The sequence below is a fragment of the Maylandia zebra genome, linkage group LG1, assembly GCF_041146795.1.
Source record: "Maylandia zebra isolate NMK-2024a linkage group LG1, Mzebra_GT3a, whole genome shotgun sequence".
Lineage (NCBI taxonomy): Eukaryota > Metazoa > Chordata > Actinopteri > Cichliformes > Cichlidae > Maylandia > Maylandia zebra.
In genome coordinates, this window is record NC_135167.1 from 35,869,805 (window position 1) to 35,885,271 (window position 15,467).

The window sequence follows — 15,467 nt, forward strand, 5'->3', positions numbered from 1 at the left end:
GCGATCCTCTGTTCCAAAGGCATGTAGTCTAACCACTACGCTATCCAGGGTTCGTATGGGTGCTTGAAATCCTTGAAAATACTTGAATTTTAATGTTGTCTTTTCAAGGTTTGAAAAGTGCTTGAATTTCAGATGTGGTGCTTAAAAGTGCTTGAAAATGTAACTGTATTTCATTCACAATAAATAACTATCTGATTGAAAAGTTTTCTTATCAGATAGAGAAATAAAATGAGTCGCAAAATGTAAAAGCAAAATTCCCCCCACCCCTGGGCTGCCTTGCGCCTCTGTCTGTTTCAACGTGTGACCCCAACCCTCCCTCGGACAGGATGAGTGCGCTAACATACCTGTAGGTTGCTGTTTTAATGAGTGTTGATGAAAAACAACAATGGCAGTTTGCGCTCTCCAGTCGCATGATAGGTGAGTAAATAATTTTCCAGTATACGTACGTTACACGTGTTATTTTTTTAAAATTATGATTATTATTATTAGCTATCAAACTCGCTGGAGAGATGATTGAAATGCACTGAGTGTGATGCAGTATGGCAGCGCTATTATGGAATATGCTGTGAACTTAACACATATCACTGCTAAGTAATGTTAGCTAATTTACTCAAGTGAAAGCTTTAAACACTAGCCTGATACATAACTAGCTAACTTAAGGCTTTCTAATTAACCCTCTGGGGTCGAGGGACCCAGAGTCTCCATTTCAACTTAGGTTGAACGTGCGGACTTCAAACTATATACCAGTTTTAAAATTGTGCTGATAGGCCACGTAAAACCGATGGGGGTTTTTTTTTCGGGTTTTTTTCTGAATAACACAGTGGCGTTTACTTCGGGAAGAAACTGTAAAAATGGCGTTTTCTAAGGAGAGCGCTAGCAAACGCTTTGCTTGTGAGTGAAAAAAGACAAAGAAAAAACACTCCTTCCCTATTTGTGGAAAAATGTACCATGTCAACCAATCAAAAATGATATGGCAACATGTGGCATTTGGTTGTTTGGGAAGAGGGGGAAATTTTAGGAGAGAGAGAGCGAGAGAGAGAGAGTTTTGATACGTGAGAGATTTGTGACGTTTACCGTGTTTGGAGTCTCAAGTTAGTGTGTTGTCTTGTGTAGCTGTTGTTTTGTTTTGTGTGTCAGTTCTACTAGTGATCGTCACAGTTGCTGCAAAAAAGCCACCAAAGGCAGGTTGCAGTGTAAACGCTGAGTGACACACCTGCTGTCAGACCTGCAGGTTTATCCCTGTGCTGTTCTCATCTGTGTTATAGTGGACACAAACTATTTTTTGGAGTGGCATAAATAATTTGTGTGCTTTCTTATTTGATGCAGAGCACCTGATTGTTCTGTAAATAGTTTTAAATGGTTATATAAAAAACGTCTGAGCCTTGGCTGCATTTTTAGGTGAATAGTACCATATAACTTTGTTGTTTGCAAAACTTGTGCATATTTTTAAAAAATGTACAATTTCTATTTGTATTTTAAGTTATGAAAATGATTCCTTAAACATGCTTGTGGTTTCTACAGTCAAAAATATCACTTTCTACTCGTATTTTAAATTTTGTCTGAATTTAGATAAATTGTGCTGATACAGTTTGTCAAAATGAGTAAATAACAGATTGGCAAGATAAACAGTTTTTAAAGGTGAAAGATAGAGGCCAAATCAAAAGTAGTCAACAACGGCCAATTACACCCTGGACCCCAGAGGGTTAAAGGCTAAAAGCAAAGTTGTCACCAAGTACTGTTTATATTTCTATGTATTTCTGCAGCTTTTTTAAGTATTAACTTGGTGCGTTTGGGTGAAATAATGGTAATATGAGGGACCGAGCCATATGGTCACAAAGAATAGCCACTTGTTTCTGTGCTACCAAAGTTCCCCGGCTTTCATTCAAAATGTGTTTATGGTCAGCACCTGCACATTAAACTACTTAAACAGTCAGTGCTGTTCTCCATGCCTGCCTGACATGTTATTAGCACAAACACTTTAAAGGTGATCATTTAGGACTTCAGCATTAATACAGACAGCAATGTAGTTAGCAATAAAACAGTTTTATTGGGAATTCACTTAAAAAACAAACATCTGTCTCCTATTTTAAGAAGCATCAATATCTGATGAGAAGACTTTTTTTCAACAGGAGAAGAATATCTCTAACAAGTTGATTTGTTCACATTTTCACATCTTAATTTTTAAGTGAAATGTGCGTTTTGAGTTTATACACTATGTATATAAGGCAACGGTTTCCTTTTGCAGTATTTTTGTGCGGTGTGTTTTTCTATGTCTTAACAGAAGGGGAGCAAAGGTGTCTTTTCACATGGTCTTACTGAGGTGATGCGAATTGAAGCATGCATTGCGTGTGGGGGGTGTGCTGGAAAAGCTTGAAAAGGGACCTTGAAAGTGCTTAAAAAGTGCTTGAATTTGACCCTGAAAAAGGCGTATGAACCCTGCCTTTCACACTCACTTTAAATTTTATGCAGGAAGACAACTGAGACAAGTACAATGAAATTACATCAGCCCGTCACAAGATACTTCTGTCCAATCACAAAGAAGAAAGTTGCCCTAATGGTTCCTTATTAATGTAAGGTCATGTTTTCTCAAATATTGTGTTTCCTCTTTTATTATTTAGTTTTGTGTTTTGTACTTCAGGGTTAGAAACAAATTGGAACGTAACAGCTCCTAAACCCCATCAGGCTCTCTGTTGTTCAAATCAGCTTCATCTCCAGTTACTTTATATTGCAAAGACCCTACACTGGGGCTGGGCCATATCATACCGTTCATGGTAATACCGGTATAATATTGGGCAACACTAAGAAAATGAAATAACGCGATAGAATATGGGTAAAACACGCATGCGCAGTGCCTTTGTTTTCATACGCACATGGCGGAAAAAGCATTTCGCCGACGGAGAATGAGAAGGGCGAAAGCGGAATGTTGAATGAAACGGATGAATCAGAATTGGTTTGTAAAAATGCTGCAACTTCAGTGGTGTGGCACTGGTTTAGCATTCGTCTGTCAGATATACAACAAAGCACTATTTTTGGTAGAGCATGCTAGCGGGCTGTCGTTATTACCGTGTTGTTTGGAAAATACGGCACACTTAAAATCAATCCTTTGATTTTTCTGAAAGTCGACAGTGCCCCTTATAATCCCGTGTGCCTTATGTATGAATTCTCGTTGTGCTTACTGACCTTGAAACGATTTTATGTGGTACATGGCGCTTGAAAATCTGTCAAATGTTTTAGTACGACTTTGCTAAGCTACGAAGCCGCACCGCTTGATGGATTGTGGGAGCACTAAGGCTATCGTAGGCAGGAGCCTCGCGGAGTGATACGTACTGTGCTTCAACATAATATTACCGTATTGTGTGTGTAACCTCTTTTGAGTTTTGTGGATATTATACATAGTTATGCTGAGGATGTCGGCCAGTTTCCACTGGAAATGCCTTTTGGTTAAACTGTCAGCAAGGAATTTGCACTGTTACATTTTATATAACTTTAATGCACATAAACAGCTGCTTGTTTAAGTGAAAATACGTAGATTTTTCTTTTTGTGATTTGTTTTTGTTTTTTTTCTCACTAATAAATTTGTGGAGTCGTAAAGTATTTTGTCTAGTGTCAATTATATCGTCAGTTATATCGTTATCGAAAATTTTCAAATGTATATGGCTGTTTTAGTTTTATGTATTATGTGTTTTATTTATTTATTTTGCTGTATTCTGTTATTCTATTGTTTTAACTTATTTTCTGTACAGCACTTTGTTCCTGTGCTGGGTATTTTAAAGTGCTTTATAAATAAAATTGGATTGGTATATCGTGATAAATATTTTTGGTCATATCGCCCTGCTCTACCCTACACTAACACAGAACAAAACCAACCATCAACCGACCTCCCATGAGCAAACACCTGGTAACAATGGGAAGCAAATCTTCATTTCAACAGGAAGAAACCTCCAGCAGAATCATGCTGAAGGAGGGGCAGCTAGCTGCAAGCAGAAAGTTAATATTTAATTTTCTCATGTTTCGTTTTGTGTCCAATTCATAAGCTGAAGTTTATCTTGGCAAACTTTGGTGATAAACCGGGAACAGGAAATGGTAGTGGTGGGGGCCTGAGGAGTCATGACTGCCTTCATTTGCACATTTGATTCCACAATCACTCTATCAGGGTTAATAACGTAATTGCTGACTTAAACTGTGATGCCTCTTCTTCTCTCTGCTGTTCCTGTTTAGATGGTGCAGATCGCACATCAACAATATGAGCTGAGGACCTGAGTGAGAGCAGCAGGACGGCGCAGGTTTGGGGAGCTCTCTCACAATCACCTTGAGGTCACCAGCCCTTTCGTTCCCTCTCCCTGTAGCCAATGGTAGAGCTCAACCAAAGGACCGGGCGGGATCCAAGATACACTAGAGAGCTAACCATCAAACCGCTCACACAAGCTATCACACTGGCACCGTCCAACGTGCTGGAAAAACACGCTTCCTGCTCGGGCAGCACACTCACAGTCACCTGTATGTGAGTGAGGAGAATGGAAAGCACCGAACGCGGCCTGGAAAGTGTGTGCAAACTTTCCCCCTTGTTCCCACCCCCCACCCTGCCCTTCCCATGGAGAGGCCAGAAGCAGTCCAGTTAGCCTCAGCAGAAGAGAGATGCTGGGCTTTGGATCAGGGCTCAGTGAGACTCTCTCTTGCCCACATTGTCTGGTCCCTGCACATTGACCACAGTTTGTGGCATCTTTCAGATCATAACAGTACCTCAGACCCAAAACATGATGAGATGAGCAGAGCCACAGGGATGCAAAAAGGAAGCTTGGGATTTCCCAGACTGGTTTCAGCAGGATCACCGTGTCCAGGACGGTTTCTTGGAGAGCTCAAAAAGGCCGCTTGCTCAGTACTGGGTGGCAACAAACCTTTTTCTTTCTATTGTATGTATTTAATGTTTACATTATGATGCTACTTTCAGAGGGTACAGAGACATTTATGAATTTCAGGTATGATTTACATAATATATTCTGTAGAGCCTTGGCTTTCTACGAGCTTTACTTCCGACGAGTAGCCATCACATTAGTTTACAACCAACATACTTATTTTTATTTTAGCAGCCAACAACAAAGATATGTTGGCCTGAATATTAATGGAGAGAAAACGAGATGGGAACTTGAAAGAGATGGAGGTAGCACGGAGAGGGATACGAGGAAGAAGGGGGATGTGGAGAGAGACACAGAAAGTAGTAGAAGAAAGAACCAAGCTGAAGTGATATTAGAAAGGGAAGAGGATGTTTAAAGGAGAGAGACATCAGAGGCAGGACCTTTGATTAGCTGGAGACGACGGAAGAAGATGATGTCACGTCTGATCGTGCCCTTAGTCTGTTCGTGCAAGTGAGTGTAGCAGGAAGTGGATTTGGCACCATCAGTTCATCCACAGCATGTACTGTATAAATGTATGTTTTTATACATATAAATATATATATTGGGAGATTAATAAGTCAGTGGGATCTGTCTGCATGTTCAGATACTGGGAGTTAGTTATTTTTCTAAAGCAGGGGAATATGCTTAAGCTGCATGTTAAAACTAAAGGAAGATTGTGAAATTTAGAGTGGAGAAGGTGTCGGAAGCAATGGGAGGCGGATTTAGTTTCCACTCAGATCTTTTTTTTCTTTTCTTTTTTCCTTTTCATGAGAGGATTGCAACATTGGAGAAATGAAACACTGTCAATCCATGAAGGGAAGTTTTCCCTGAGATCTCATTAGTGCTTACCTCCACCTGCTGGCCAGTTGCAGTCATGGCGGGACAGATGCTGAAGTCCAGGGAGACGCAGGCACTAAAGATGCCAGCAGAACAATAAAAACTCATCGGTGAACATTTGGGCAAATATCAAAGCTGGTTGGTTGCTTGTGTATCTTGGCTTTCTGTCAGTTCTGTCAGTGCAGGCCTCCATCATATGAAAATATTTTTGTTTTTATTCTAATCTCATGGTTATTCTGTGTCTTAATATTTATCCTTAGTTGTTTTGTGCCTGGACTCTAGACTTTATAGGATTAGGTTTATATTGAAATAAGCTGGTTAGGTTAACTCCTTTCCGTGCTGCTTTCAACCCAGCATGCGAGTCCTCAACCTGAAAGGTCAGCTTTGAGGTTTATCATTATTATTATTATTATTGTTTAGTTTATTAGTTTCTTGCAATTCTGTCATATTTCCTTTGTATCCTGCACTTGATATGATAATGTGAGACACTACAATCCAAATGTTCAAGGCTCGAGCAACGATGCTTTGCTTTGGAGTCGGATCAAACCGAGCAGACGGACACTCGTTCTCGACTGTAGCATTACAGCCTTGCTGGACAGACAGACTGATGTTGAGAAGCAAAGCACAAAAGGTGGCAACGATGAACCCAGAGACAAAAAAAAAGCTTCTGATGCCTGTCATTGACCTGTCTAAAGGTTGGAAATACCGCCTGATCTGAAGTATCCCACACACACAGTTCAGTGGCCATACAAGACTTTGTGCATGTTTTAGTTCTTCCTTCTTTTCTTTTTTTTAAATCACTTTTCAAATGTTTCTCAAAGTTTCTTGGAAACATAATCTGTTGATTACGATGGCATTAGAATCAGAATGACCCGTTTCTGGCCAATAACAACTAGCAATTTGAAATCTTCAGACTGGTTTCTGATTTGATTAGTTTAACTAATTACTAAGGTTACTTTCCAGGCTTTTTAAAATTGTTGTCCATTGCCATTAGTTATATCGGTCACTACATAAGTAGAAATTACTGGTATGTTTGGGAGAATGGAATTTAAAAACACTCTGAGTGTGGGACTTTATAAAGACAAAAACATGCATAAATTCTGATGTGGTACCTCTCTGCAGCCCATCCTCATCCTGGCCAGCTGAACATGGCTTCAGATCTCGTGATGGCAGCTCAACACTGCAGTCTGAATCTGTGCACACACACATGATCAAGTGTGTGTGATGGTATGCATGTAGTCTGGTTGCTATGACCCTGATGGACACTTCAGATTTTACTTGGTGTGGATTAAGAGTGTGTGTTTTGCTCTTGCACCCTGAGTCATGTTTATGAACAAAGGTTCCACCAAAGCGTGAGTGGGTCACAAACCTGTTTCAGCCCCACGTGGATGCCGCACCTTTGACGTGGTCATTGTTTGTTGGTGCCCCTCGCTGACGGGCAGCATCAGGATGTCATCATATTTAGACTCTTTCAGTGTCACTGCCATATGAATCAGTACTTAAAGTAGAAACTACTATTTATTCTTTTTTCCTTTCTTTTTTTTGTTGTTGCAGAGGTGATGCTCATGTGGGTGTAATATTATTTAAAATACCATATGTATTAACATGTTATGGCTGGTGACCATAAGTACATCTCAAATATTAACATAGTTATTGTGGACTGTTTTTTGTTTGTTTGTTTTTGTTTTTCTTGCTGTTGATGAACTACGATATTATTTGTATCTGTCATGTCATGTTAAGATGTTTTGGGGTTTTTTTTGTTTTGTTTTGTTTTTTTAATTTGAAGCCGAGATCAAGAACTGGTCCTTCAGATACACCAATCCATGGTCAATTAGAAAGTTTGTTGTTTTTAGCATAGATTGTTGTAGTGTGTGCGAGATCAGGAGGTAGATGGGTCCTTTGCGGACCCATGGCCTTGCAGGCCATGTCTTTCTTTGAGTTCTGTTTGGGAGAGCGAGGCTTCAAAGTTTCTGCGTATGCCGCTTGCAAAGGTGGCATTGCTCTACAGTTTCCTCACTGTGGATAAATCTAATGAAAAAACCCGAGACCACATTCGACCATGTATCAGTCCAATCATCAGTGCTTTCTGGCCATTTCCTGTCTGTGGCACACAACAACAACGACGACGTACATGCACAGTAAGATGGTATACTTGGAGTGGGGTGCTATTTTTATGTGTTACATGCATTGAGTGAAAATGAGTGGCGTGTTTGTATTCGTGTTGGTGGATGTGCAGTAGTTCGGCTTGCTTTATGGCACAGAGGAGGAGGCTGTGTGAGGATTTGATGGTCATTGCTGGGGGGTTTTTGTTTTCTTTACGTGAGATGCGTTCATAATGAGAAAAGTTCTGCAGTCAGTCATGTAATCAAAGGGATTATTAAAAGGGGTTTTTTGTCAGTATTTTTATGTACTTTTATATCGCTGTGCATTTATTTTTTTCCAGAGTTATGGTTTTGAATTTAAAAAGTGCCATATTTATATGAATACTGACTGACAGCAAGTTCGTGTGATTTTTAACAAAGTTGCGCGGATTGTATTTTGAGCACAGAGCAGCATGGCAGGCCTCCACTTTCTGCTCAGCGGTGGTTTCTTGCAGCGTCTGTGGGTCAGAAATACAAGTGTGAGGACAGAGGGGCATACCTGTGAGGGATGATGGCTCTTCACGTCAAACCAAATGCTTTTCCTTCATGCATATCAGCTCTGTGGGTGTCCAGGAAGGCTTCTAGCGCTGTGCCCACTGCAGTATTAACAGCTAGATGACGCCTTGATATTCCAAAAACATTTAATGTACTTTTAAGTCAAGACACGTATGCTGTTTTTGTATCTTTTATTTCTGTCATAGATTCTGCAGTTTAGTACGTTGTTGTTTTTTTTTGTTTGTTTGTTGTTGTTGTTGTTTTTTGTAAATTCAGCAGCATCCATTCTGTAACAAATTGTTACCGCTTGATTGTTTGCCTTTTACTTCATTTAGTTTTATTTTATCAAAGAGCCGATGTCCTGTATTGACTGCAGGCTTACGTATATATTTGACAAAAGAATATTGTATGTTTAATAATGAAAACAAAAACCACACGAAAAGACAAAAAAAAGAAGGAAATACAGGAAGAAAAAAAAGGAAATGGAGAAAATTGAGGGGGGTGTAATTTATATTTTAAAACTGCATGCACAAGGCTGGGAAAGTCATATTTAGAATAACAAAGTAACAAATGGCAGTGCCTTTTTCTTTTTTTGTACTCGAGACATTTAGCCCAAATGTAAATGGTTTTATATGGACTTTAAAAACTGTAATGATACAGGATGAAACGCGCAGCAGGTGTATGAGGTCACGTTCACACTGCAGCCCTGAAATGTCAAAAGTTCACATTAAGCTCCACTTATATTCATGTACAGGTGGGTAAAAAACAAAAACAAACAAACATTAGCTTGATTAACTTGCGAAATCATATAGTTTTATGTTGTGTCCCAAAACCCTCTTATATTTGACACTCACTGAGGACTTTTTGGTTGTTAAAAATCAGATTTTTACCTGGCTACAGCACTGATCACTGTCCATATCTGTGATATTCAGTAACGCGTGTATGTAGAACTGCAGCTGACTGCTAGTTTTAACACCACTTAATTATATCATTACTTGTTTAAAGGGACAGAGAACAATATCCATAATAACACAGTGATTTGTCTCACTGTGACTAACTATGTAAAACCAAAGACACTCTGTTCACTGTAATGGAAGAGCTTGGTGCTTCCTGCTACCTGAGGCATGAGTTCTGATGTGTTGGAGCCTCACCTGGTGGTAACACGGCGTATGCTCACTCATGCAGTGATCCATCCCATAGACTACCAATATATATATATATATATATATATATATATATATATATATATATATATATATATATATATATATATATATATATATATAAGATGTTATTTGCTAGATTACACCTTGCAAACCCTTTGTCCTGGTCGAATTCCTCCTTTATGCATTTGGTCACATTGGGCCAGCCTACTCTCTTCTCTCCTGACATGCTCTGTTCATTTGAAACACAGCTGCAGTCTGAAGTGCTGATGCATAGACTTTGATTGGAGGAGGGAGACTGCTCCACCTGATTATTAAGTTAATGCAGCTTCCTAGATTTAAGCTGCTTTCTTAAAATAAATGTGAGGCACGCAGGGTGAACGTGAACTCGGCCGCTCGTCTTGTTTCTGTACTCTGTAGGTACTTCTTAATGCTGAATGAAGTTAAGAATTATTCTGGTCTCAACAACAACAAAAAAACGTGTGAATGGCTATGTGACAGTGAGAGAGAGAGGTTTTGTGTGTGTGTTTGTGTGAGAGAGAGGTTTAGGATACATTCAAGTATTTTTAATGTGTCTTGCTGTACTTCTGTTGCGATGTACCAGAATGCTGTGACTTGGCATGCCCTGTTATACATTAAAAAAAGAAAAGAAAAAAAAGAACAAGCTGCAAGTTGTCCAGTGTTTTTGTACAAGTGCTGGTTAATTTTAGAGGGGGGGAGAGAATCTGTCTCTTGTCACAGTGTCTTCTACAGCTTCTACAGAAACACACCATCTCAGGAGTCCCAAGCTTCATCATTTTCTCTTAGTAAATCTGATCCGTTTGCTAATGTTCCAAAAAGAATGTCAGTTTTTCTGTATAAGTGCAAAGGCAGTGCAACAGTTCGCACATATGATTACTGTGACCATTACATGTTGCCAAAATGATAACCGTGACATTAAGAACAGAGTACAGCAATTCAGTATTTGAGGTATGCCATATACAAATAAACATTTGTATATGGCATACTGTATGGTCTGTGGTGGAGGTGTGGTCTGCAGCTCGGCTGCAGAGGGGGGGGTGGCGCCGGCGAAACTGGCAAGGCAGCTGGAAGCAATTCAGTAATTATGCTCTGTGTCAGTGATGCTGGGACCTGGAGGAAGAGGGGACAGGTGGAGACGGCTGGAAAGCTGTCAGAATGAGGGAGTGAGACACTGAGAAACACACATTTTGTAAATAAAAACATGGTCATAACCACGCCAAGTGTCTGGGGTCGCACAGCTCAATGCTGTCCCGTCCAACTATGAGCACTAGGAGCTGGTTTGAAGCTCTACTGAATTTAGACCTGCGGTCAACTCCATCAGATAACTCCTCTTTACAAATGGGTAAAACATCAGTGAAAACTCAGAGACCTGCTAGTCTCCTGAAGCATGGTGCGTACACACACTCTCACGCACACAAAAAGCATTAAGCAATTCAAATCACTCAACCACAAAAATTAAAACTGATTAATGAAGTTATTTTAGTAACTTAGCTATTTCTGTCCACAAAGTAACATGGGCAGCCATCTGGCCTGACTGGTTGGGGGTGAGGGGAGGAAGACGGCACAAAAGGGAGATGGGAGAGAGAAGACAACACCTAATGGCATGGTGGAGAAGAACGCTCAGTGCATCACAAGATATTCCCAAACAGGCTGAACTTAAAGCATGTCAGGCATCCCCTGACACAGCCCTGTGCTTTATTATAAAATGAAAGTTTGTCTAATCTTAATTTAATCTGATCAGATTTCTGTAAATGAACGTTTGTGTGAATCAAACCAGTAGCTACATGTAAACGACACTTTCTTCAGTGATTCAATTTCCTGTTTGTGATTATCGTTTTTAAATGCAGTGAACAATAAACATGTTGATATGTTCATTTGATTTATTTGAAGTTAATTTTGAAGCAAATCTCAGCTTTCTTTAAAAATCTGATATGTTAAGTCATGTTTATAATTTCTATATATAAATTGCCTCTCTACTGTACCAGTAACCAAAGCTGACTACGGAGCTTGGAAAGAAGAAGAAGCTTCTTGGATGAGAGGTGAAACGTCTTCAAGCAACTTAAAGAAGTCCAGACGCTTTTCTTTCCAAGCTCCTTAGACTATGATGACCTGGATGACTGAGAACCTTCACAGACGTTAAGTTAAAAGTTTGCGTTTATGCTGTATGTGTATATGTATATGTTTGAATCTGTACTCAATGACCATAAAAACATTGTGTGTTCCATTAGTTTATTCAGCATTAAGATCCCCTCAGTTAAAAATCCGACGTACTGTTTACCAACTTGAGTTTGTCTGCATATTTCTGCACATTATCTCTCAGGCTCAGACATTTACAAACCTCTCTGGAGAACATAAAATGCTGCCTAGATTCAAGTAAATGTCACCTGAACTTTTCTCATTTGTGAACACAACTTTCACACAGTAGGTCACGAGAACTTGGTTATCATCTCGAAACAACCACCAGGGGGAGCCCAAGTTGGGATATTTTGCATCCAGCACACAGTAATGGAAAAGAGTTGTGGTGGTGCAGTGTTAGATTTACTTTCAATTTTACTTTAAGATACTTGCTTTAAAAGTATTGAAGGAAATATGATGATGACCCAGGTTGTGTCAATAAACAGCTGACTATTTTTTCATGATAACAATAACAGCAGTGTGTCCCGGCAGCAGTTTAACAGCATTAATTCTAAAATGTTATTTGAAAAATAAATAAAGAAATGAAATGGGCACTTATACTTTTTATATTCTCAGTTTCAACATTCAATATGTCATCTCGGTACTATACTCAGTTAAATGTAGGCCTGTATCAACATTACAACCAACACTTGCTCCTCTTACTTTTCCTGCAGCACAGATTACTGTCACAGCAGTCCTGCTGTTGATCTGTAGGTGTGCAGCCTGCAGGAGCCATCACCATCAAGGAGATGTTTAGGATTAAGCCTTTGAATACTGTCAGAAACTTTTTAAAGGGAATTCAATCTGAAGCCTTTAGTTCTACATCACGAAGCAGAGTCAGTGTCCAAACTGAGAGTAGAGCTGCTGAGTCATGCTCTGTCAGACACCCAGACCCCGACCAGCTCCACCTTCCCGCTGCTCTCTCTGGGCCCAGGGCCAGATTAACCCAGTAAGTGACCTCAGGGCTAAAATGAGCTCTGGGCCCCATTTTGTCTGTTTCCACTTTAGTTCAGCATTTTCTTCTTTCCCTTTCAGACCAGGGTTATATGAACTTCTCACTGCTCTTTTTATCATTTCCAACATAACTCTGTAATGGATCAGATGGCAAGATTTAATTTTTTAATGGAATAAATAAACTAGCTTCTAATTGTCCAAAGGCAAATCTATAATATACTTATAATCATTTAGTTAGTGTGTCTAACACAAGCTTGCTGTCATGTAGCAGTGCTTCACTTTTTTTACAGTAACAAATGGTCAAATTACAGAACAAGAGTTGCTCAACCTGAACGTACAACAAACTGTAAGCTGGATCTACAGCTCCCCTAAGGTTAATCGACCTTTAGACTGTATATAAAAGATAGTCATAGCCACCATGACATCACTGAGCTCGTGAGGTTCCCATATCAACACTGAGGTGAGCGGTTTTATCTTTTTGAAAATAGATATGAAGTGCAGAGTATGGATCTGACCTGGAATCTGAAGAACAATTTATGCTAGTTGGTTATCCGTACCCCAATTAGATTTTCACTCAGGATTATGTGGGGATCTACTCACTTTTGGAGCTTTAGAGGAAGTGCAGCTCCGTAGGTCATCTCCTGGTCAGCACTAAACAGTCACATCTGCAGCTGAGGAACCAGACATGTACCTCTGAGGTTAGAAGAAGCAAAGAGCCACAACAAAAGCAGTTTGTTTGCTTGACATTGACATTGTGCGTCCATGTCTGTAAGTTAAACTCTTCACCGAACACTGCAGTAACTCCACTGGAATGACCTGCAGTTCATGCAGCATTTACCTACACTGAACCTTTTAGCAAACAGTCGGTTATTTACACATGGTGCAGTTATTAGGAAGCATCACTGTACATTCAGAGTCATATTTGTGTCCACACAATGAACCGAGTTCATTCTCTTTTCTGTCTGTTTTTGGTTTCCACCAAGAAAAACAAAGACATTGAAGTTGGTATTGATATTGTTACAAATGACTATTTAATCCAGTAATTAATTAGTATCCAAGTATCACTTTTTGTTTTGGCCAAGCCTACTAAAAGCCACACCTACACAGTATGTCATGAGCAAGACTGAGTATGCCCACAACCACCACAGTTGTTGTCTTCAGTTAAACAATAGTTCTAATCAACAGTTTCTTTTCTCTTTTTTTCAGTCAGTAATACTTTACCCTATAATACCAAACCTCGTGTAGTGTTAAAGGACAGAGAAATGTGACAGCAGCTAATGAAATGTGGATGCTAGTCTGAATCTTTGGTCTTACTGCACAGGACTATGCAGCTGCAATATCCAGGACAAGACACATTTGAAGAAATGTTGCTCCAGCGGTTCCTTGGACAAATATGGTTTCTGAAATTTGACTAGTTGAAAGTATCTGTTTCTGTGTGTGGCAAAGTTAATGTAGACAAAAGACCATAGGTATCAAATGTGAATTTATAAAATATGGAAACAATATCACCCAATACTATCTCCCTTAGAGATAGGGTGAGAAGTTCAGCCATCTGGGAGGGGCTCAGAGTAGAGCTGCTGCTCCTCCACATTGAAAGGAGGCAGTTGAGGTGGTTCAGGCATCTGACAAAGGATTCTTCCTGGGCGAGGTGTTCCAGGCATGTCCTTCCCACCGGGAGGAGGCCCCAGGCAGACCCAGGAAATGCTGGGGCTGGCCTGGGAACACCTTGGTGTTGCCCCAGACAAGCTGGAGGAGTTGGCTGGGGAGAGGGAGGTCTGGGCTTCTCCGCTTAGGCTGCTGCTCCCGCAACCCGGTTCCGGATAAGCGGAAGATGATGGATGGATGGAAACAATATCAAACTTCCTCACACATGCCTACACTGTTTTAAGTGTTTTCTTGTAATTGTACATTTATTTACTCGTGTATTTTAACATTTTGTTACTAATCAAAATTCTAGGGAAGTCTGACATATTTGTTTCACGTGCACTTAAAACAACATATCCATAGTCTGAGGTAATAACTGGATACACACCATGTTTCTGATGTTTTGATAATAATTACAGTGAAGGGCAGTTTTGTCTGAATTTCAGGGCAGAAAATTACAGTTCATCAAATAATTTATTATGTACATGCCTGTAGTTTGGCTATTTGATTTGTGCCATCTGGCGTCATAGATAAACATAAATGGGTATCATCTACAAAGTAATGAAAACGTATGCAGTGCTTTCTAACGATATTGGCGAAGTAAGCTCGTATAGAATAAGGTCTTATGTCACCAGTACAGTCATGAAGCTCTGTCTGTGTCATAGCACAGAACTTTATGACTGACTTTTGAATCTATCAGATGGATACGATCTTTTTCTTGATTTACAATGACTTTTTAAACAATTCTTGAACTAAAGGTAAGATTGGTAATCAGTCTCTATTTAGCTGAGACAGCTGAATAGACTGAGGGCTTTTTAAGGACTGGTTTAATTACAGCAATCTTAAAAGCCTGTGATACATACCCTACTAATCCTACTAATACACAAAATCTCTATCTGCCCTCCTACACAAACAAGACAGGTGCAGCCAAACTTGGCACACAGGTACATGTTAAGCTTTTATTTAGATTACATATTATAGTGATTGGTGGTTACTAGCAACCACCTGCCAAAGGACGAAAAATCTATAGCATTTATGCCTCTGTAACTCCTTATAAAAGCACAGTATAAAAAACATCCATTTTATATCCACAGAACATCAATATTAAAATATACTTATATACCACCATTAAAATTACATTTTTA

At 39.6% G+C, this 15,467-nt stretch overlaps 1 protein-coding gene across 3 annotated transcripts in view; it reads left to right on the forward strand.

The window, feature by feature from the left end:
* Positions 1-10,192, forward strand: part of samd4a (sterile alpha motif domain containing 4A) — a 74,791-nt gene extending 64,599 nt beyond the window's left edge. For all 3 annotated transcript variants that reach the window (XM_014412533.4, XM_014412535.4, XM_014412534.4), the window contains one exon: positions 4,219-10,192. In XM_014412533.4, the coding sequence (XP_014268019.1) occupies positions 4,219-4,247 (29 nt within the window). In that variant the 3' untranslated portion in view covers positions 4,248-10,192. The remainder of the gene's footprint in view (positions 1-4,218) is intronic.
* The last annotated feature ends 5,275 nt before the right edge of the window (positions 10,193-15,467 follow it).